Genomic DNA, 24,711 nt, shown 5'->3' with positions numbered 1-24,711 from the left:
TCTTATTCTGTTATTCACAGTGTTCAGTGTGCTTCCTCTGAGCACACAGGTCTGGTGGATGTACACATATTTATTCCTAAGATGTCTTTAAACATCCATGACCATCAGGAGAATGTGCTTTCAAACAATTTTTCAGAACATACCTAATTTTACTCACAAGTTAACAAAGATTTAACCAGATGCTTACAGAGGTATCTTACTAAGCTATTACATATTATTAAGTATGCATGAAATAGCTGCATTGTAAAATCCGTTTTCCTGTTTCGCATCCCGGTAGGTCACTCTGACAAAGTTTTGGCCATCCTACCAGACTCCTCCGTCGGGATGTTGAGCTCCAAGCTACGGAGACGCTTCAGCGGCAGCCAGGTGCTGAACGGGATGCAGGGTCCCCACAGACACCAGCAGTCTCTCCCTCGCTCCATGGCCCACGATGCTGTGTTAGTGCTAGATCCAAGCCCTGGGGAGAACTTTGGACACCCAGTGGTCCTCTTCTATGTGGATGTGAATGTGACAAAGAAAAGATGCTCCCACCTAGATGGCATTTACCTGGGTGAGTCTCAAGACACCGACAGTTATCCAGTCCATGAACTTTAAGAGCTCACAGAGTGCCAATTTAAAAAAAATGTCACTGCTAGATGATTTGATGACAAAACTCGTGTTGTGGATAAATCACACAGTTTATAGAAAACATAGCCCAGCCTTGGAAGTCAAGATTACGTGGATCTGTTTGCCAGCAGGAGGTAACTCCTCTGGATGCAAAAAGAAATCAAATTCTATAAGTTTTATTTGTTAGGATTAATTTTAACTTTGGTACAGGTCAGCTGGGAGAAGTGGTGGATGTAGGAAATGTTGCTGCAGTCACAGAACAGGGAGGAGTAAAGGAGTTTCCCTGGATCACAAAATAAGATGTTTGGGACAGATTCACTGGGTGAGGCGAGTTACTGTAATGCTGCAGTTGTCAGATGATCGACTAACAATGTGCTTTAATTTATGTACAAAGATGCATTTGATTTAAGGGAAAACTCTTCTGATAGAAATCGCTGTGCACTGTGCAAAGGATTGTGAGGATTAGGACTCAGGTACAGCAAAAGATTTATCCAGTGGAGCGCCTCATTATTAAAAACTCTCCCACCCCACAAACCAGAAACCTGTGTGCAGCTACTGACCTGTACGATGTGTGGACCACGAGCTGTCCCAGTTGCTATGTTACTGCGCCACATGCATGTATGCATGCACTGCTTTTTAGTTTTGACTCATGGAAGTCCAACCACACATCTCTGTAAGTATGGTACTGGTACCAGTCTATGTCTATGGTTTCTTAGTTGCAGATGTTGATTGTTTTACTGTCTGGTGTTGGTTCCCATTCGGTTTTGAATCTTGATTCCAGTTTGTTTTCTATGAGCTCTTGTTCCTCCTCCTACACTACATTGCCAAAAGCATTCACTTGTTCACATGTACATGAGTAAGATAACATTTTTAATCCATAGGATTAATATGTTGTCAGCACACCTTCAACTCTTCAGGGAAAGCTTTGCATAAGGCTTAGAAGTATTTTTGTTTTTATGAGACACTGATGTTGGATAAGAGGACCGGGCTCACAGTTTTCTGGCAACCACCAAACCAATGCATTGGCAGTGATTGAAACACCTGAATTTAGTGATTTGGATGGGTGGGTGAATGCTGTTAGCAATATAGTGTATGTCAAGTCAATAATCAGTAAATGCAGGGTCTGCTTTATTTGATAGTGGTTTGATCTTGTATTGAGTTTTACTTCCTTGTCTTGTTGCTTTGATTAGTTTCAGCTGTGTTTCCTCATGCCTCAGTTTTCCTCAGGTTTTTCACAGGCCTGAAAAGGACAAATCAATCAATGATTGAAAAACTCCCCTAAAAAGGCTTCTTTGAACATGTGGTTCACCTGTACCATGCAGCCCAGCATGCAGGCTGCAACTAAGAAACATAGCTGGGAAAGGGGGGGGGACTGAAGGGTTTTTCCCCCAAAACCTCTTAGTTGTGTTATTCTTCTGCCATAATGACATTTGACTTATAGCTTCATCACTTCTCCGTTCATCTTGAGAAGTGTGCAAAATTCTTTTTTTTGTGCCTCTTCTGCAGGTACAGGTTGCAGGTAAGTTTAATACCTGGCCTTATCATTCACAAGGAGACAGACCAATGTGAGGCGAACTTAAGAATTAGTTTCCATGCATCGGAAAAGCTCCACTTTCAGTGGCAACAACAGCTTTAATGAACAGCAGGTCAAAAGGCAGAGTAGGAGAGTTTTTTAAAAGTGCGTTATTGCTGCACTACTGCTCCAAAGGGACGGCAAATAAAAGCTTTCTGTGATGTATGTGTTCCTGCATCTCTGATAAAAGCAGAGTATGTTCAAGTGCAGGTTTATGACCTCCCACTGTGAGAGGGGTTAAGGTCAAATGCTGAGCTATTCATGCATGCACACGCAGCACTGTGCCCCCTGCTGGGTCCCATAGGTAGATTTACATGAGCATTTTCTTTAGAGAGAAACTTTCTTTTGACCTAATTTAACCAAATCAGGGCAGAAAGGAGAAAAGAGAGAAATGACAAAAAGAAAAGAAAATGGTAAAAGTAGAAGACAAAAAAGGAAGTAGAGAAGATAAACAGATGTGGAAGAAAAGCTATATATAGTTCACTTTTTTACCGGTTCCATAAAGATCTCTAAACCAATAGGGTCCAAGGTAATTCATGTCTCTCCCAGTTAGTGGTTTGGTGTGCATTAAAGATTAAGGGCTGTATTAAACATTTGCAGAACCTTACTCTACTTATAAAGCTAAGAAAAGGAGGCCGGGCTAACAAACTTTATCATTTATTTTTACTTTCACAGTGCTCAAATTTCCCTTTCACTCATCTACCCACTACAGGAAACTGACCCTAAACCTTCTCCTGCTGTCGTCTGCCTTTGTGTCTTCAGGTGATGAATGTTTGACGCTAGCTTTAAAGGGTCGCTGTGAGAACCAGCTGAAGCATCGTCACACCGGGACAGAAAGGGTGATTGGTAATGGTCACATGACAGTTGGCACCATTAGCACCAGCGGTGGTAACCGTCTGCTCGAGCATGCCATTGGAGGGCTCTGTGAGGTCCACTTCCTCCCACTGGTCGTTGGAGTCAGAGACAGTAACCGAACACAAAGACTCAGATGTGTTGGTAGGTACAGCAGGTCTGAAAAAAGCCCAGCTCAGTCCTTGCAACCAGCCTACACTAACCACTTAGAGGGCATACTTTTCCCTTTTTTTTTTTACAGACAACTAATTAACAGCACTGTATTCAGAGTATTTGGAGTATTCGGAGTATATGTAATGATTCTGTGCTGAACTGAAATACATAATAACCACAGAAAGCACAACAACTGACATAAATACACAAGTGTCTTAAATGGGAGTCTACTGTGTTTTGCACACTCCTGCAGCCAATCCGGTCGTTAAGTCTGACGTCACTAGCCGTGTCTGGGCCTAAACTCCGCTGCAGGTCCATAAATCAAACGATCACTGTGGCATTACTGAGAGTTGAAAAACTGTCTAAAGTCTTTCATCTTTAATAAAATGATCAGCGTTCTGCTCTACCAGGTGTAACAATTGAGTTTAACATCCAGGCATCCATGAAAACGGAATTTATGACATTTAACGGAGTTAGAAGTTAGCAGGGAGTTAGCTCACTAGCTTCTATCTAAATACAATATAGCATGTCCTGACTGCGGGGCTTTGGAAACAAATTCAAACGTACAGCTCTGTTATCACTTCCAGCATAAATGAAGACAGAAAACTAAACAGCAGTGACGTTTGTAGGGTTACTGAAGTTGGGCTAGCTGGTATATAATGATGTGCTACGTGACCGCTAGCGACACAGCTATGTTAGCATAATATAAACAAGCTAACTTTTTTTCCACTCGATAAAAGTTAACGTGAGTGTTCTTGGTGGTCAGGAACAAATGTAATCGCATGGCAGGATGCTGTAAAAGGACCAAACTTCAGCCAGGAGAACAACTGAGATAATCCGTCCACAATACAAGGTTAGTCATTCATATACTGCTGCATGGGCTGGGCTGTAGTTACATCCTAAGGTTTTAAAAACTGAGCTTAAATAAATGATTAGCGGTAATAAAAGCCGAGGGAGGTCAGCAGTGATCACTGACTGTTTTAGGAGCTTTTTGAGATAAAATAGAAGAAAATACAAAACATTAAACATGTTCACAACACAAAAGCCATATTAAACGCAGACTACTTTAGACCCGGAAGTAGGATTCGTCACGTCATCACTTAACGACCGGATTAGACGATCGCCCACATTTAAACAAAACATTGAAAAAAAATATGGTTAAGTGACTACAGCTACTTCTTCTTCTGGCTGTCCTCTTTATGAGTTACCACACAGAGGATCATCTGCTTCCATCCCACCCTATCCTTAGCATCCTCCAGCTCTGCATATTCTCCTTCGCCATGTCATTGAACCTCGTGAGGTGGTTAGGCAGGAGCACAAAGTGGGTATTCTAAAAAATGGTGGTTTTTACTTACCCCAGAAAAATAGACAAAATGAATCAACAATATACATACTAAACAAGGCCAAAGGAACAGAACTAAACTCAAGACAAAATAACAATTCAACATAACTCCAGACTAATTGCTCAACAAAATAAAACTGAACTAACACACAAGAAACACAAAGGACTTAAATACTGGCTGATCAGACCAGGTTGATGCATAAGGGGAACACAAATACCAACAAATTTAACATCAACAAAAGCCCCCAAAAGCAGCATTTAGTTTAATACTTACTTCAAATTAATGATACTCAGCAAATAAGCAACTTATAAGTAAAAGCAATTATGCAACATTTAAGATAATTGTTCTTCCTCATGATAGAACTACACTTACTATCACCCAGTCAGCACTTCCTGTGTATAACAGTGCTCAACAGAGCATATCTTTTGCCCTTCATGACGCCAGCAGCCCTGAGCAGCGACATAAACCCCTGCCAGCACCGGTAAAACAGAGAAAAAGAATTTAATAAAGATGATTGTATCAAAGCTAACTAAATGTGTGCACTACAAATAGAACTCATTTATTTCAACAAAATCGAATAAACATAAATAAAGTGTCGAAAAAAGAACGGTGTCACAATATTTGTGTATATGAAATTAAGTTTACTCCTAAGGGTAAGGATCCCTCACAATGCAGCTCCTACAGACCGGTGAGCCTCGAAGCAAAACAAAACCGGAGCACCAGAAGGCCAAAAGACAAAAACAAAAAACGAGCCCAAAACCAAAAGAAACGAAGCACACCAGAACACAGGAAAAAACAGAGCCCAAAACCAAAAGAAACGAAGCACACCAGAACACAGGAAAAAACAGAGCCCAAAACAGAAGAGTTCAGGGGGCCGACAGCACAGGAGTCCAAAACAGTTCAGGGGGCCGGCCAGGGGGCCGACAGCACAGGAGTCCAAACAGTTCAGGGGGCCGACCGTGCGGACGGCAACGGCGGCGACGTGGACACAGTTCGGGGGGCCGGCCGTGCGGAAGGCAACGGCGGCAACTCAGGCGATGGCGGTCCGGGGGCCGGCCGTGCGGAAGGCAACGGCGGCCACTCAGGCGATGGTGATCCGGACCAGGCGAGGCTGCAGAGGCTGGACCAGGCGAGGATGAAGACTCGGATGAAGCTGGACCAGGCGAGGATGAAGACTCGGATGAGGCTGGACCAGGCGAGGATGAAGACTCGGATGAAGCTGGACCAGACGAGGCTGATGATGATGCTGCAGCCGGCGAGGATGATGATGATGCTGCAGCCGGCGAGGATGATGATGAAACTGCAGCAGGTGGCTGGACGGGCTCCTCGGGCCCTCCAGCTGAGACAGGTGGCTGAACGGGCTCCTCGGGCCCCCCAGCGGAGACTGGAGACAACGGCCGGAGCGGTCCCTCGGACCCTCCAGCGGAAACAGGAAACAAAGGCCGGAGCGGTCCCTCGGACCCTCCAGCGGAAACAGGAAACAAAGACCGGAGCGGTCCCTCGGACCCTCCAGCAGAGACACGGGACGAAGGCCGGAGCGGTCCCTCGGACCCTCCAGCGGAGACACGAAACGAAGGCTGGACGGGCCCCTTGGACCCTCCAGCAGAAGCCATCGCAAAGCCAGCAGGCATGGAGTCCTCTGGCAGACATGAAGGCAATGGGTGCTGTGCTGAGCACTGGCCCTGCTCAGACAGCACTGACACGGAGTTGTTCTCTGAGGGCTGCTTAATCTTCAGGGGTCCAGAATCAGCTGGGGACTGAGACCTAGCCTCTGGGGAAGCCCTGGAGTGCAGAACGGTGCCTGAAGCAGCTAAAGCGCGAGAAACTCCCTGACTGGACCTTAAATTTTCTCCCTGCATGGAGTGAATGAGTGGAACCGGTACTGCTGGAGCCAGAGCTACGGGTAGCAGGGGCACTGGAGCTACTGGGGCCTGCGCTACAGGCGGCACTGGAGCTACTGGGGCCTGCGCTACAGGCGGCACTGGAGACTGAACTGAGGGTGGCACTGGAGACTGAGCAGAGGGGGACACTGGAGACTGAGCAGAGGGGGACACTGGAGACTGAGCAGAGGGGGACACTGGAGACTGAGCAGAGGGGGACACTGGAGACTGAGCAGAGGGGGACACTGGAGACTGAACTGAAGGGGACACTGGAGACTGAGCTGAAGGAGGCACAAGAGACTGAGCTGAAGGAGGCACAGGAGACTGAGCTGAGAGGAGCACTGGCTGCGGGGGAGCTAACTGAGCTGAGAATGGCTGCGGGGGAGCTAACCGAGCTGAGAGTGGCTGCGGGGGAGCTAACCGAGCTGAGAGTGGCTGCGGGGGAGCTAACTGAGCTGCCGGTAGCTGCACAGGCGATAAGCAGCTCGCGTTGACATCCGCCACACAAAACGCAGCCCCTGAATGAACAGTCATGCAGTCTGAAAATGAAAAAGAGTCCTCACTCACCACAGCCGGCGATTTAGAAGCCTGAACGTCCGGCTGTGGGGTGGCGCGCTTGCGGCGCGATCTGCGTTTCCTCCCCGCAGACGGCTCCGACGGGCCGGGCAGCGAGGCAGGAGTGGCTGAGAGAAGGTGAGGTGTGTGCCGGAGAAAAGCCTGTATGGTCGGAGGAAGTGAATTCAGTAGCCATGGCAGGCCGGAAAAGAGACGTTGTAGCCGACCTTCCACGGCGCGGCGAAGCTCGTACGGAGGATTCTCCAGCCACAGCCCGAGGAGGATCTCCACATTGTAGCCGATGTCATCCTGGAGCTCCTCGGACGGATTGACTGCCGCTGGGTCCATGGTGGCTGGTTCGTTCTGTCACGGTTTGCGGGGCAAGCCGTGTGGATTTGTAGTAAGGACCCAAAAGGCGGCAGCTCTGGTGCAGGTGAGTGTTTATTTACAGGGGTGTAAGTACAAACAGCGGTGGCGACAAAACATGAAACCGGAAACCTAAACTGGGTAAACTAATAAGACAAACCAGAATGAGGATGCAGGGAGGTCCGGAGAAATACATACGGGGAGACGCAGGGAGACCGAGGGGAAACAACACAGACGAACCAGCGATTACTAAGACAGAAAATACAACTTAAATACACTCAGAACACAGGGAGATTACACACAGGTGGGAGACACAGCTGGGAGTGATTAACATGACGAGACCAGGGAGGCAAACTGAAAACACTCACATAAGACACAGACCTTCACAATAAAACAGGAACACACAGGGGGAACAGGGTAAACTCCAATTAGAGAACAGAACCAAAATCGCGAAGAGAAAACACAAAATGCTGGGTCAAAAGGACCCAGGATCATGACACATGCGGTCCTAAATGAATTTGAATTTGGCCCATTGTTTCAAAAATGGATTAAAATACTGTATTCCTCTCTGGTTGCGGCAGTGAGGACAAACAATGTAACTTCTGACTTCTTTCAGCTTAGTAGAGGCTGCTGGCAAGGCTGTAGTTTATCTCCCTATCTTTTCAACTTAGTAATCGAACCTTTAGCTATCGCTCTTAGGGAGGAAAATCAGGTTGCTGGAATCTCTAGGAGCGGGACAATGCACAAAGTATCATTGTGTGCAGATGACTTATCGCTGTATATATCTAATCCAACGGCATTAGATATAAAACTGCTCAAGGTATTAGATCACTTCAGACGCATATCTGGATGCAAATTGAATTGGAAAAGTAAGTAAGTAAAGTAAGTAAAATTTTATTTATATAGCACATTTCTAGATAAGGGATCACAAAGTGCTTTACAAGGTATAGACACAGATTAAAAAGACGAAGTACAATCAAAAGTTAACAAAATGCAATTTTAAAAAGATGTGTTTTTAGCTGTTTTTTAAAAGTAATCAGTGAATCAGCAGATCTTAAGTTCTGAGGAAGAGAATTCCACAGTCTGGCGGCCACAGTAGCAAAAGCTCGATCACCCCTAGTTTTCAGTCTCGTATACTTAATAACAAGTAGGCCCTGACCACAAGACCTCAGAGACCTACTAGGGGCATAGGGCTGTAAGAGTTCAATGATGTATGATGGTGCTTGTTCTTGAAGAGCCTTAAATGTGAGAACCAGAATCTTAAAGTGGACTCTGAATTCGACAGGGAGCCAGTGTAACTGTATAAGCAGCGGTGTTATATGTGAGTATTTCGATGTTTTCGTCAGAAGCCTTGCTGCAGCCCACTGTTCCCTATTAATAACAGAGAGCAAGATTTCTCTGCCTTCCCCTTTAAGTTAGAAAAAGAAATGTTTAAATATTTGGGAATAAATATAACCCGCACAATGATGGAGTTGCGGATTCATAATTTTGACACTTTGTTAGAACAAACATCACAAGATTTTTAAAAAATGGGCAACATTTCCAATCTCATTAGCAGGCAGAATAAATCTAGTTAAAATGGCGGTCTTACCAAAACGTCTCTATGTTTTCCAAATGATTCCTGTTTTCATAACCAAATCAAGTTTCAAAGATTTAGACAGATTAATAGCAACATTTATTTGGAAAAATTCAAATCCCAGAATGGAAAAATCATATTTGGAAGTACCAAAAGAGCCTGGTGGGCTAGGGTTGCCACTACTGGGCGGCTAATATCACCAAATTATTGCACTGGAAATATGTTTATGAGAACAGCGAGGGTGAGGCTTGGGTAAAAATGGAACTGATGTCTAATCCACTTCCCCTCCTAACCTCATCCGTAGCTCTAAATCAAAAACAGAAAATAACAAATCCAGTTGTAGGAACATCTATTAGATTATGGCTTCAATTCAGAAGGCGCTTCTGTTTGCAACAGGTTAGTAATTTTTTCATTGTTGCTTTTAACCTTTTTATTGCCATCCATTTCAGATAAAGCATTCCAAATTTGGCACAATAATGGTTTGAAGTTTTTTTACAATTTATTTTCAGGAGAAACTTTTAACACTTTTGACGCTTTGATGAGAGATTACAATATACCAACCTCACATATGTTTAGATATCTGCAAATACGAAATTTTGCAAAAACATTGTTTCCTTCATTCTCCTACTTACCTCCTAAAAATCAAGTGGATACTATTTTGGAAATAGATCCTTTTGGCAAAAGGTGAATCTCCGTCATATACAAACTGATACAGAGCTTAAGGCCTGTTACTTGGGAAAAAACTAAAAATAATTGGGAAAAAGACGTTGGGGTGGATTTATCTGATGATGAGTGGAGATCTTGCTTGAATCGAATACATACCTCCTCCCTTTGCATTCGCCGTGGTTTAATTCAGTTTAAAATTCTTCATCGTCTTCATTATACAAGAGAGAGGCTTTCAAAGTTTTCCCAGAAGCCGATCCTGCCTGTCCCAGGTGTGGACATAATCCAGCAAATGAGGGTCACATGATGTGGTCTTGTCCTAACCTGGATAATTATGGATAATATATTTAAAGTATTATCTCACATCAGTGCGCAAAATTTAGTGCTTGATTTCCACATTGGCATTTTTGGAGTTATGCCACCTCAATACGAAATTAGCAAATCTCAGGAAAATGCCATAGCATTTGCTGCATTGCTTGCCTGTAGACTCATTCTATTCCACTGGAAGTCTGCAGAGTTGTGCAGCTGCAGGTGCGGCTTCGACACACACTTCAAGGATGCTAGGATAGCGAGAGAGATAGTTGGAAGCTGTGCCGTGTTTTCCAGGGATGTGCTGATCTTTGAACTGGAATGGCTGCATGGCTTGAACCAGTGAATAATTTCCCCATTTGAGTTCTTCAGCCTGTTCAGCCACTGCAATGCTTTATGGTCAGTCTGCAAGATGAACTCCCTCCCCAGCAAGTAGTACTTTAAGGAGTCTAGTGCCACACTTGATAGTGGCATAGTGCTCTTCTGAAGGTACGGCTCTAGCTCTGGCCGGGACACACTTTGCTGGATTGATTGTGAGGACAGCAAGCTGCAAGCGGTCCAGGACCAAATTCAGATGTTCCACGTGTGACTCCAAGGCACCGCTGTACATGACAATTTACATTGCAAGCCAGACATTGTGGTTGTGTTGGTCACTCTGGCACGAACACCACACCCAAGCTGATCCCACAAGTGTTCAGTGGGGTTTAGGTCGGCACTGCAGTTAAGGCATTCCATCCTCTTTTCTCCAAAGTTCGGGAGGCAGTGCCTGATAAACCCCGCTCTGAGGGGGTGCGTTGTCATCTTGGAGGGCAGAGTTTGGTCCCAGACTCTGGAGACACAGGATTGCCACTGGCTGCAGAATCTCAATGTCTCTCAGCATCGAGCTTTCCTCCAGTGATGACAAGCCTTGTTTTCCCATGGAGGGAGATGCTGCCTTATACTAATACATCACACAAGCTCTACCAAAAACTGTTCCCCTATCAGTTCAGCAAACAGCATTATGTTCTCCACATCTTCTCCACACTTTGACCCTGCGATGTCTTCGGCAGAATCTTGACTCGTTGCTGAACGTAACATTTCTCCACATGTTCTGGTTCTACTGCACATGATGTCAAACTGTAATCATGGCAGCCCTGTGAGAGTGGAGTTCTTTACGGTCCAGAGAGCTGTCTGCCATATCATCCTGAAAACCTGGACTGCAAATCTGTACAAGGATCCCTATGGCCTTTGGTTCCCAAGTGCTAGTGGGGTGAGGAAATGGTCTTGTTGTGGTGTATTCTTTTTGGGACACCCTCTTCATGGCCCATCTTTGACATCCCCAATTATTAACTTAGAACTGGCCAATTTGGAGACGGTACTATGACTCGCGCCAAATAATGGTGCAGCTTGGTTTTACAAAAAACCAGCTTGAATTTGCCCTATCGTGTGGGCCCTGTCCAGATCATTAACAATTTTGTGCTAAGTTTATATGAAAATCCAAATAACTGGGATTTATAGTAAATCTAAAAAAAAAACATATGCTATTAATCACTGTATCTTTGAAGATGTTTGTGCAAAGTTTCATTCACATGCCAAATGTGCAATTAAGTATTTTTGTATTGTTGGTGAGTGTAGAAGGATACCAACACTAATTTGACATGTCTAGCGATATATCAGTCCAAAGTCTTTCATTAAAGTAGTCTTTTAAGACAAACATCTGTGTTTGATGCTTGCTCAGTCATCCAGGTAAGGAAATCCCAGAAGGTTTATTCTGTTCATCTGAACGTAGTGTTTTCAGTGCAAGTGAGGTTCTCCCACTGAAAACGCGACGTCCTTCTGGGACAAGGACCTTTTCTGTGTCTTTTCTGTGATACTTTCCTTTTCCCTGGACAGATCACACAGACTTTGCAGCATGTCCTCTGCTGCTGCCCGTGAACTCGCCTAGTTTGCCCGTCTCAAGCTGTGAGCTGAATAAAAACACGAGACGCTGCCATCAGCAGCCTCTGGGCACTCACCTCTCCTGTCGCCTCTACCAGACCTGTGACCATGCTGTCCTCATTTCAGGTACACTGTTTTTATGTCTATGTAACGGTCTCATGAAATAAACCTTGACAGCAAATTTTAGTAGTATGCAAGTAAATTAGTATTAGTATATTGCTACAGTTACATGCCAATTACATCGACAAGGTCCCGGGTTCAAATCCCGTCTATGGCCTTTCTATGAGGAGTTTGCATATTCTCTCCGGGTACTTAAGGTTCCTCCCACACTCCAAAGACATGCATGGGCATTTCCAAACTGACCACAGGTGTGAATTATGTCTCTGTGTTAGCCCTGCTTATTGGCCAGCTGTCCAGGGTGTAACTGTTTGACAGGTAGGATAGGTTTCCCCTATCCTGTGACCTTGGACACATGGTTAGTAAATGGACTGCTTGTTATACAGCCCTATACAGCATGTCACATTCACCCATTCACACACATTCATACAAGCACTTGTTTCTACCTAACATTTACAGACAACAATAGCATCGGCAAACACTAAGCATCTGTTATCGCTTAGTGTTTGCCGGTCTTGTTTATTTCCTTACCTTATACAAATTCCTCTTGGTCTTACTTCATGTGGTTAGTTCTGTAGTCCTGTTCCAAAAATCTGTATAATCAAAAAAATGAAGTTGGGTGATTGTTACATGTACAAGATTCAAACTTGTAGCTTGAACGAAATAATTTCATGTTTCTATGGTGAACATAATTACATCATGTAGCATCTGCATGAAATTCGGCAACGTAATTCGTTCTTGTTGAGATGATGTGATACAGTCTAGTAAGAGTGGTTAGTTGCCTGGACTCACGAAATTCACAAGATCACATGAGATGTCAAACTGCAGGAAAACCACTGGAGTTTTAAGAGGCAGACAAGTACACACACACCACGTGTGTGCTCTCGCTATTTATTGTGGTTTAACCTGTCAAGGACAAAAACGTACAGAAAATTCTGCAGCAAGCCTGGTAATCATAGCTTTCCTAGTTTTGTTAGGCCTGGAGCGACAGCTTGGTGGTGTGATGGTTAGTGCTGTTGCCTCACAGCAAGAAGGGCCTGGGTTCAAATCCACAATCTGGCTGGTTTGCAGTGTGTAATTAGAGTTATTGGTGATTCTTAATTACCCATGAATGTAAGTGCAAATGGTTGCTTGTCTCTATGAAATAATCAACGCCCATATTGGTTCATTAAGCAAGAGAAGCAGTAATAGAGATCGACAGACCACCTGACTTTCACGCATTGCATTGTGGGTACAAGTGGCAACAAAATCAAAACACTGCATCAAGCATTTCCAGCACCGGTAATCATTTCCATCTCGCTGCAGGGCAACCTGCTAGTGACAAATAAAAGCTGTTTCATTCATTAATTCTGCGGTTTTAATCCCTACTTGCATTTTATTTGCCCCAAAGACAGTGATGTACAAAACGACGGAGAACACGGCAGCTCCGTACGAAGACAGACGTGACGAAAAGAGTACGAGGAAAAAATCAAGGAGTGAAAGGGTCAGACCCACACGAGCATAGAGTGGAGTAAGGACGTCAGCCTGCTGCCCAACTTTCATCACGCACATATTTATTATCATATGGTCCTAAGTGTGAGTGCACACACTCACAACATGTTTAGTAACTTCAGATCCCTGCAACAAGCCCAGGTCCAGTTTACTTTGGTGATTTGGACAATTCCATCTCACAGCTGTTGTTACAGGCCAACGCATCTATTTGTCGTTTCAGGTTGTAGTGTTACACAACATTTTCAGATCTCAGAAAAAAATGAGTGTTTCGTAATTCATTCAATTATTGTCTTTATTTATAACTGGCATTATTGTTTCATTCTATTATAGAATCTTACAGGAAAGAGGCAAAATTGTAAAAATCCATCGTGCTTTATTCGCTGCTTCGGTGAAAAACAAATCAACAATGCAACAACAACAACAAAAACCATTGCAAAACAACATACTGAAACAGTTATTCATCACTTGATTGCTTCAATACAACACTTGGGCACATATATGCGGACGTTTCGTGGCTGTTTTGATCTCGCTCTCTCTCTTAACTGATCAGATCTGGTAGCAGCTTTAAACTCGGTGTGACCCAGGCTGATAGAGGGGCCCAGTCTGGATCACATTCCTACATTTTGTAGGCCGGTTTTCCTACAAAACACAACAAACATTAGCCCGCAAAGCCACAGTGAACAAAGCAGCATAGCAACGAATTCAATTCAAATCAATATAAGACTTACTTGTAACCTACATCAACAATTGTGTTATGATAAATTACGTAATAACTACAACAGAAGACTGACCTTTGTGGAAATGCTTGGAGCAGACTAACCTGGAGTGTTCTGGGATGTTATATTTGGTCTTTGAATGGCTGCAATCCAGGCCATCCATCGCCTCGTTGTTACTTCGGAAACATGGCTTGAACAATTTTTCTTCCACAACGTAATCCCGTCGGCTTCCCGTGGCTGTCATGCGACCGGCTATTGCAGTTAATAATACAACTGTCATGAACCGAAGTTCCGCGCACAAGCTCGACCCAGAAGCAGAGCACACACACACCGTATGAGAAAAAAAAACAACTTTATCATAACTGAAGGTGTCCCGGGAGGGTAGAAGGGGAAAACGCGTGGAACCAGAGAAACCAAAGGACCGGGAGGTGAGTCGCGCAGGAACGCCGAGAGCGGGACTGTGGGAGGCTGCAACAGAAAAAGGAAAAGGATTATTGGAGTGCGGGGAAATGGCAGCATGTGAGGGGAGGTAGAGTATGCGTCTTACGATGATAGCGGGGCCGAGGGAGCCGGAGGGAGGGGTGAGGGTCCGCGGGAGAGCTCCAGAAAAGTCGAGGCGGCGAGTGCTGATCGTGATCCAAATTCCAGACGGGCAGGTGGACAGGCAGGTGGCTCAAAACACGCCGAGTTGTGATCTGAGTACACAGGGCAGAGTTAGTGCTAGTTCAGACGAATAAGTTTTCATAAGGGCTTTCCCACAGGTGTACGTTACCACTGAGAGACGACTACGGACTGGCGTGGAGCAGCAGGCTGGGCAGGATTAAATAGTCCACCTGGTGATCGCCTGGGATGGGATGCAGGTGTGGAGTTAGCAGCCACGCCCGTGGGCATGGGCATCCCATCAGCACCTCGGACGCCGGGCCGCGGACCATGACAACAACAGCTTCTTGCCTTTCTTTGTGTTTCTTTTTATCGCTGTGTGACTGTTTTCATGTGAAAGCCTGCGTGCACTAGTACCACTGGCCACTCGTACCCACAATCCTGTGTGGTTTTACCCCAGAATGATGTCACATTTTCAGTCCATATTGCCTTGATTAACAAAGTAGTTGTTTAAACAACAAGATTTCATTGTGTTTTCCTGAAGTTTTTAACTTGTGTAGAATGAATTAAAACAAATTTCACTTTACATACTTCAATAACTCACTTCAAGTCAATGTAAGTATACTACGTTGATCCAACATAATCTGATTGCATTAAACCACCAAATGCCAAATGTGTTGGTTTGACATGGTCAAAAAGAGTTATTGTACTTGGTTAAATCACGTGGAAAAAGGTGCCAAGATTAAATTGTGTTCATCCAACAGCAGATTTTTTTGAGTGTAGGTTCATCCTGGGTTATGAAATGGGATTAATGTTCAAGCTCCTTCTGCTTATGATGGTAGTTTTACTTTCCTTCTGTTTATGAATTTCTTATGTGTGCTTGAAGTTCCATGTTGGTTTTAGTTGATGATAAGTTTGTTATTCATCTTTGGTATTCCCATTCAGTTCCTCCCATCTGGTGTAATTCCCACCTAGTGGGAGGAGTCTCTTCTTGGTAAACGTGAGTTCTTCCTTCTCACTGCTGCCAAGTGTTCGTAGATGACACTGTGATCACTGGGATTCTCTCTGTAATGCTGTAGGCTCTTTACTTCACAATATGAAACTCTTTCCAGTAAAATGCAAACTGTTCCTTATTGCTAACTAGGGATGGGTATCGTTTAGGTTTTATCCGATACCGGTGCCAAATCGGTACTTTTGAAATGGTGCCGGTGCTCAAACGGTGCTCAAACCAGTGCTTAAAGAATGGAGAACACAAAATTGGTCCAAAAACCTCTCATGTTCAGCTGTTTTTTTTTTTTGTTTTGTTTTTTGACACTGTAATTTTTATTGATAGTTTTGTCACAGTTTAAACATAGACATGTATTGCATTACAGGAGAAATAACCATGCAAGCACACAGTCAAAACAAACAGAACTAAAGTGAACAAAAGGTGTGGGTGCCAATTCTAATCAACTACCGTATGCATGCCTGCCTTTACTCCGCAGCATACATACTCCAGCTTATATACGTACTTTTATACGGGCATGCATCAATAGATATACAGAGTTTTATAGACCTTAAATGTTTTGTTCGTTCATTAATTTTCCTTGGTGCCATATAATGTCCACTTCTCCCACTTAGCAAGTTCAGCTGGTTTTTTGTAAAAAGATAGCAATGTTAGCCTTTTCTGCAGCTATGGGGCATATATGGTATCACTCTTGGCTGGAAGCAGTGCTTAAACAATGGAAAAAACACAAACTTTATCCAAAAACCTCTCATGTTTAACTGTTTCCCTCTTTTTCTTTGGTCATTTTAGCCTTTTTGGCCAGGGTGAAGGGAGTATCTGCCATCAAACAAGAAGACAGCTGCATGTAACTACGACGGTGTTTGCTAGTTCACCTTACATGCATTAATGTAATAACGTGGTTAGCCTACTCAACGTAAATTACACAGAACAACATTAAGCTACTCACGCAGAGAAGAACGGCTGCTGCTGCATCATCATCCTCATCATTTCTGCTACACTGGCAGGGCTGGGGGCCAGGACTCTCCTCTTTGTGTTTTTGGGGATGTTGCTAACTCCGGGTCCGATAACAGGCACCACACCCGCAGTAGATGTGCTCGGTGTGAGGTCTCGCAGCAAGCTATCAAATACGGCGCATTTCTCGGCTTTTAAAAAAAACGCTATGCGTCGCCAGGTGTTTCATCGGATTTGAGGTGTTACCTCCTTTGACAGTATCACAGTATCAGCTTAAAGCACTTGTTGCTGCTGAGTTTGCATCTTTTGCTGTGAAGTACAGCCAGACTTTTGACCGCTTCGCCTTGGGCATTTTTAATCTGTAGCTCTGCTCTAAAAGAACGTACGTACCTGGGCCCGCCTACTATCCTCGGAAACGTAAAATGATTGGCTAGAAGTGTATCACAGCTCAGGAAATAAAGCACCAAAATAAAGCACCGAAATGTGCGCTGCTTTTCAGTCTGGTTACTACCGTTTATGTTAGAACGGCACCGGACACCGGTACCCATCCCTATTGCTAACCATAGCTGTCAGTAAAGTTTAGTAGTAAATAAATAAGTTAGTATGGTGACATGTCAGCTCTATATAGCCATATAGTTGTTTAGTACACCTCCTTATGTGATGGAGAATAATTTAGCTTTTGGTCAAAAATGCAGCTCCCATAATGTTTTAGTATTAATGATTGGTCTACGGTTCGAGTCTTTAAGAACTGAATGCAAGTCAGAGTACAGTGATGGAAACGTGTGTGTGTGTGTGTGTGTGTGTGTGTAGGTGGCTGGCAGCAACTAGTGATGTTCCAGCATCATGTTCAGAATCTTCAGCGGTTCTACAAAATGCTGCAGAACAACGGCTTCCATAAGGATCACATTAAGACCTTCTTCGGCAGCAGTGGACAGCTTCCTGGTAGGAACACTGGTGGAGTTTTTACTCTTTACTTTCAAAATGTCCACTACATTTATTTGATATCTTTATTTGCCAAGTATAGAAACTAATTAAAAATCGGTGCTTGTTCACTGGCTGCAGAACTGTTTTGATATGTTGCTCTGATAAATTCTGAATAATCACACAAATTTTTATTATTTAATTACAAACACTTCCTCCTTTAAATTTTTATAAAGTTATATATATACTTTCACTGTAGTTTATTCTGTTCTTTCAACATCATGTCTGTTGAGTTTTGTTAACAACAATCTTTCTAAAATTCAGCAACGTAGGCTGATGATAAAAGCCGAATATTATAGGACGTTGACGCACCGACTGTTTGTTAAAATGTGTGTCTGTACCTGACCCCTCTCTGCGGTCTCCTCCCTTTGCAGAGGATGTAGAGGGCGCATACTCTGCAACAGAGAAATCGGTGATCCGTAACCACGTGTCGTACGTCTGCAGGAAGCAGCACTGTGCCGACATGTTGGTTCTGTACCTGAACTCACCAACGTGCAAGGATGGCACCATGCTACTGTGGGATGCCAACCTTAATGGCATTGTAAGAGGCTACACCACCACACACACGCACACGCGTGCACACACACACACACACACACACAAAGAAAACTACACTAGAATAAATTAAGTAAACATAAAGGTAAAACTTGGTAGTGGCACTCAATCAAACATGAAAAAAACAAAACAAATGTGCATGGCCACAGATTATATTATATATTATAACAATTCACTGTGACGTCACAGGTTTGAAGTCTTTTGCTGTCTACAATGACCACACTAGAGTGGCAGTTATCAGGTAACACCTGCTAGCTCGGGTAGTACGCTACATCCAAGTTTAAGGGTATAATGTACAAACACACAAATCAGCTAATTAGTGCTACATAAAAGACTTGTCTAATACCAAAGTGTCACTCACTGACATCAAATACAATCTGGATAAATTGGCCTATTTTCTATTTTAATGACTATATTAAAAATGTTTTAAAAGGCAACAACAGCACCAGCACAATCCAGGGATCAATTCAATGTAATTTATATAGCAGCAAAGCACAGCAAGCCACCTCAAGGTGCTTAATATTGTAAGGTAAAAGGGGACAAGAGAACACTGGGTGCATCATGGGAAGCCCCGAGCACGCTGTTTATTTATCCTGTAAAGCTGGACAACATTGGAGTTTGTAGCGATTTACTTTTAGAGCCAAACTCAAGTGTCAACAGAGAAACTACACCGGATGGTCCTCTTCACACACTGAGGTTAATTATGGAGTTCCACAGGGTTCAGTGCTAGGACCAATTCTGTTTACATTATACATGCTTCCCTTAGGCAGCATCATTAGAAGACATAGCATACATTTACACTGCTATGCAGATGACAACCAGCTCTATCTGTCCATGAAGCCAGATAACACACACCAATGAATTAAACTGCAGGAATGTCTTAAAGACATAAATACCTGGATGGCTGCTAACTTTCTGCTTCTTAATTCAGATAAAACTGAGGCTTAGAAATATGGTATCTAAGCAGATTCTTACTCTGGATGGCATTACCTTGGCCTCCAGTAACACTGTGAGGAACCTTGGAGTCATTTTTGACCAGGACATGTCCTTCAATGCACATATTAAACAAATATGTAAGACTGCTTTCTTCCATTTGTGCAACATCTCTAAAGTTAGAAATATCCTGTCTCAGAGTGACGCTGAAAAACTAGTTCATGCATTTATTACTTCCAGGCTGGACGACTGTAATTCATTATTATCAGGATGTCCTAAAAACTCACTGAAAAGCCTTCAGCTAATCCAAAATGCTGCAGCAAGAGTCCTGACAGGGACTAGAAAGAGAGAGCAGATTTCTCTAAATCCAGAATTCAAAATCCTGCTCCTCACATACAAGGTCTTAAATAATCAGGCCCCATAACGACTGTGTTGAGTCTGTTCCTTCCCATTCCCTGCAAGGCCACCTGGGTTGGCTGGAAGACTGTTTACTTAGCCTGGCAGGGTGAAGGACACTGTCTCAGCTGAACTCTGGACACGCACACACATACATATACTGATACTGATAAGCACTCACTGACGCATCACCCTCCCTACCCCGGATCCAACGCCTCCTCCAACGCTTACCTCCCCTCTGATGTGGACATCGGGTCAGCTGGATGCGCAGTCGAAAGATTGCAGCGGTCCCAGATCAGATGTACACACTAGAACTCTTTCCCATGTTGCTGTCTGTGTTTATTGTGTTATGGTGTGTTGATACCTGTGCATTCCTGTATTATCCTTTTGTGTTGCACATTTCAATGTTTTTTTTTCCTCGCTACCTAGCCTGACCTGTCTCCCCAATGTGATGTTTGTATTGTATGTACGGTCGGCAAGGTCTGTCATCTCGGTTGTGGACAAAAGACCTGCAACTGACAAATAAACGCTATCTCAGCTCATCTCATCATCTTATCTTAATGACCTTGTAGTACCATATCACCCTATTAGAGCACTTCGCTCTCGCTCTGCAGGCCTACTTGTTGTTCCTAGAGTATTTAAAAGTAGAATGGGAGGCAGAGCCTTCAGTTTTCAGGCCCCTCTTCTGTGGAACCAGCTTCCAGTTTGGATTCAGGAGACAGACACTATCTCTACTTTCAAGATTAGGCTTCAAACTTTCCTTTTTGCTAAAGCATATAGTTAGGGCTGGACCAGGTGACCCTGGATCCTCCCTTAGTGATGCTGCAATAGACGTAGGCTGCCGGGGGATTCCCATGATGCATTGAGTTTTCCCTTTCCAGTCACCTTTCTCACTCACTATGTGTTAACAGACCTCTCTGCATTGAATCATATCTGTTATTAACCTCTGTCTCTCTTCCACAGCATGTCTTTATCCTGTCTTCCTTCTCTCACCCCAACCAATCACAGCAGATGGCCCCGCCCCTCCCTGAACCTGGTTCTGCCGGAGGTTTCTTCCTGTTAAAAGGGAGTTTTTCCTTCCCACTGTCGCCAAAGTGCTCATAGGGGGTCATATGATTGTTGGGTTTTTCTCTGTATCTATGAAGTGCCTTGAGGCGACTTTTGTTGTGATTTGGCGCTATATAAATAAAATTGAATTGAATTGAATTGAATTGAATTGAATTGAATTGAATTGAATTGAATTGATGGACTGGAGAAAGTTAAACCTATGGTGCAAGAGGCCAGCCAAAAAGTGAACATGGTACATGGTAAACAGTAGATGCTGATGTGGTCCTTTCTTCTTTCCTACTGCTGGCACTTGACTGCTTTTCTTTCCTGATTGTCTCACATCTGTTTCCTTGTAATCCATCTGTCCCTGTGTGCCTTCACACACTTCCATTTCTGATTCTCTCTGCCTCCCTTTCTTTTTCCAGGCAGATCTAAAAGAGCGCTACTCAGTCAATGAGCTGTTGGCCGACCTGGCCGGCTGCAGGGCAACTCGTGTCCTGCTGTTTGTGGATCAGAGCTACAGCGGTGTCCTATCCAAGCGGCTGCAAGGCTCTCAGAAACACCTCAATGTGGTTCTAATCCAGAACCCGGCCAGGCAGACTTATGCCCACCTGAACCACAAGTTGAGTCCAGGCTGGGAGGACAGCAGCTGGTCCTTAATCAGTCCTGCCACCTGCTTGCTGGACCACCTGGGAAAGGTGACCTTTTAGATGAATCTTTGTTTCAGTGTTTACTCCTCTGAATACTTTTCTAATCTCCTCTCATGATGTGTCAGGATGCTGGGATGTTTCGCCTTCTGGAGCCATGGGCGGGCCTTTTAAACGTGACCTTGGCTGGTGCCCCGTGCAATGCCACACCACCTCTAACAGATAGCGAGATGCAGCGAGAGTACCAGGGCTGCCAGAATCTGCCGACTGCACTTTGGCACCAGAAACTCAGAAGGGCAAACTAAAAGCAGAGCATGGAGACGCACTGGGAGACTTTGAGAGAGGATGAATTATGGACACACACATACACAGAAGTTTGCAATCCAAAACTACAATTTTGTTGCTGTGTGTGTGTGTGTGTGAGTGTGTGTGCATTGACCAACGAACATGGTGGACACTGCTGTGTGTGTGTGCCATCTATGTCCTAGCTCTGAACTTGGACTGTAACCATGAAGATGACAGCTCATCCCAACGGGATGTCCTGAACTCTGTGTTACCAGTGTGTGTGCTTGTTTGTATGCGTGTGTGTGTTTGTGAGTTCAGCAAGAGGACAGACGCTCTCAGAGACCAGCTGATGCTCTGGCCATTGTTGGAGTGTGGGACGGTGTGTACGCCGTATCTCCTGGGCACTTAAATGTTTTAGATCCAATCATCCCTCTCTATTTTTGTCTGTTGACCATATTTGTATATCACTGTGTTCGCTTCTATACATGCATTGTTTGTGTTTCAGTGACAAGTGATATTAGATTAATAGAGGATGCTGAAAAGTGAGTCTTTCTCCGGTCAAGGAAATTCATTCAGCACCCTTTTAATTGTCTGTAAGTCAGCAGCAACTGCAGCATGGAGCTACAGCAGATGTTTAATGTTCATAAAACATCTAATTATACATCTTTATTGAAACAAAGCAACTTTGATCATTTAGGTATTTTTCTTCAGAGAGGACACAGTTTTAGCATTATATTCCTTTGATGGCGCTCATTTCCAAATGATAACTACACATTAGGAGTGTAAAACAACAACACAAGTACAAGATTTTAGCCGACTGTCAAGATGTTGCTGCTCACTTCAGGCAAAATTCCTAATGATTATTTTACATCTTAAAGTGTATCTGTTTTCACAATAGATGTCAGTATTGTCTCTATAACAAGAAAATGTGTCAGGAAAAAAAATTACCTCATGAAAAGTCCTGGGCTACAGCGTCACAGGACGTCCATGTTCTTCAGTCCCCCTTTGAAGCTGGTAGTCCAGACAGCGCTCCACATTTTACAGTGACAGCAGGTGATAGCTATCACTGTGGGTGAAAAAGCAGATGTTATATATGACTGAGCCCATGAACTCAGCAGCAGAGCATTCAGAGATATCAGGTCAGAAACTGTTTCCTCGTAGACTTTTGTAGAATCAGATTTTTATTTTTCAGCAATAGCGATCAACATCTCAACATCTGGGTTTTTAGGCATCACATTTCATTTTTCAGACCCAATTAATCTTTTTTACTGTCTATGGCCTAAATGTCTCCCTAATGGCTGAAAAAAAGATGCATTCATTGCTTCCACCTTTACCACAAAGGGGGGCTAGATGGCAACTCTTAAATGTACACCTATTAACAGCTAGAGCACATCTTTGAGGTTCTTCTTGTACACTTTGTGTTTGAACGCAGTCATGCACTCATGCACTAGATAGGAATGCACCATTCCACGTTTCTTCCCAGTTCCGATACATTGCTGGTGTCTCGTCTTTAGGTATTTGCTGTGTAAAATTAATAAACTGTATTCTTTGCTCTGAGTGACTGAGAATCGATCTTTTTTTGTGTAAGGCAGCATTTGCCTGGCATGAAAAATATTTCTTTCCTAAGTCTGGAAATTAAACTGTAAGAACACTAACATTAACTGGTATTTATTAGAAATAAAATGAAAGCTTTGATTTGGGTCCTACGTTCTCCTCTCACAGTGAATACACCTCCTCATCGTGCGGCCAAAAAATATTTTTTTGAGCACTAAGGATCAGGAGATTCGCTGACAGTCAAGAAATAGAGATCTGTTCGCAGCAATCATGATTAAGAGATGAAGCACTGAGACTGCCCTTCCTGCTACACAGACTGGCTATGGCATTTTAATAAGGGTGTGTGAGTGTGTCACAGAAAAACATGCATTGAACTGACAGACCATGTTCTGAATTCCACTTTTCTGTGAGATTCGTGTCTGTGGGTGACCTGTCTCACTCGTTTCTGGTGAGTTCCTTCCTGTCTTGCTGTCTTTTATTGATTTTATTGAAATCTATTCATTGTTAATCTTTATCAAGTTGATGAGACAAATGGTTTTCCAAATGTGTGGGATATTTTTGCAGCCGAGTTGCTTCTGAGAAGTGCATATTCACTATCTGTGTAATGATTTGTTTCTAGTTGTGTGCAGGAAATCACAACATGTAGTCAACAAAGCGTTTTTAAGGGCCAGTCAAATACCTGAGATGTATATCTCTACCTGATGACCATTGCCTGGGTACTTGGGAGCTAATTTATGCAGAACACAAAACTGCAATACTACAAAACAAAAAAGAAAACCTTATTGAATTTCTAAAATGAAGAAATAATCAGGACAGTGAGGCCAAACTCAGAGTATGATGCTCTTGGTGGACCTGAGCTCAGTGTTCAACACCATTATCCCAGACATCCCTACCATCAAACTGGACTCTCCCTACCACCGGCTCCTGGATCAAAGATTTCAACTTCAATCGGTCAATAGACTCACTACACCACTTCTCTGGTAAAGAAGGCCCAGCAGCGGCTGCATGTCCTACATGTCCCGGGGAGGAATAACTCGGAGGAGATCTTGCTGCTGGACCTTCTGCTGCTTCCCAGTGAAGAGCATGCTCTGTTGCCAGGCTGTTTGGTACACAGGGACCACTAATGAGAACAGAACAGAAATCATTGGCTCTGCCACGCTGACAGGTGTTAAGAACATTTCAATTCAATTTTATTTATATAGCGCCAAATCACAACAAAAGTTGCCTCAAGGCGCTTCATATTGTATGTATTTCCAGTTTCTCACCAGCTGTTATTCTCCTGCTCCACACCTCTGGTGTTAACCAGGAGTCCAGGAAAAACTGCTCGAGGCAAAGCCTGTTGGTCTTAACTGGCTCGGAAGTGCCGATGTTCTCAGAGGTGGTTGTTGAGTCTAATACACATAGAAACAAGCTAAGAATATCAAGAATACCAACAAGAATGTCAAGCTGTTTGCAAAGCTGTTTGGGTGGTTTAGGCCCTGGAGGAAAGTCCCAGCCCCCCTTTCACTGTCCTAAAATACATTGCTCTGCTTTCCCTGCTGCATACATGGAATCAGCAGCTGCATCAGAGATAGTGCCTTCATCAAATACACACTTGAACTATTGACACATATGACAATGCATCATTTGAGTTACTGGG

At 43.7% G+C, this 24,711-nt stretch overlaps 1 protein-coding gene across 1 annotated transcript in view; it reads left to right on the top strand.

Moving 5' to 3' along the window:
* Positions 1-23,076, top strand: part of LOC146690109 (uncharacterized) — a 24,148-nt gene extending 1,072 nt beyond the window's left edge. Inside the window, exons 2-8 of the mRNA XM_085435146.1 lie at positions 278-550; positions 2,942-3,175; positions 11,749-11,919; positions 17,485-17,616; positions 18,030-18,196; positions 21,012-21,284; positions 21,362-23,076. Of these exons, the coding sequence (XP_085291272.1) occupies positions 278-550; positions 2,942-3,175; positions 11,749-11,919; positions 17,485-17,616; positions 18,030-18,196; positions 21,012-21,284; positions 21,362-21,538 (1,427 nt within the window). The 3' untranslated portion in view covers positions 21,539-23,076. The remainder of the gene's footprint in view (positions 1-277; positions 551-2,941; positions 3,176-11,748; positions 11,920-17,484; positions 17,617-18,029; positions 18,197-21,011; positions 21,285-21,361) is intronic.
* Positions 23,077-24,711: the final 1,635 nt, after the last annotated feature.

This window comes from Copadichromis virginalis, linkage group LG16 (genome assembly GCF_057382275.1).
Source record: "Copadichromis virginalis isolate Kocher_CV1m ecotype Utaka linkage group LG16, C_Virginalis_male_GT1.1, whole genome shotgun sequence".
Lineage (NCBI taxonomy): Eukaryota > Metazoa > Chordata > Actinopteri > Cichliformes > Cichlidae > Copadichromis > Copadichromis virginalis.
Note: the sequence above shows the minus strand (reverse complement) of the source record. Positions and strands in the feature narration are given on the sequence as shown.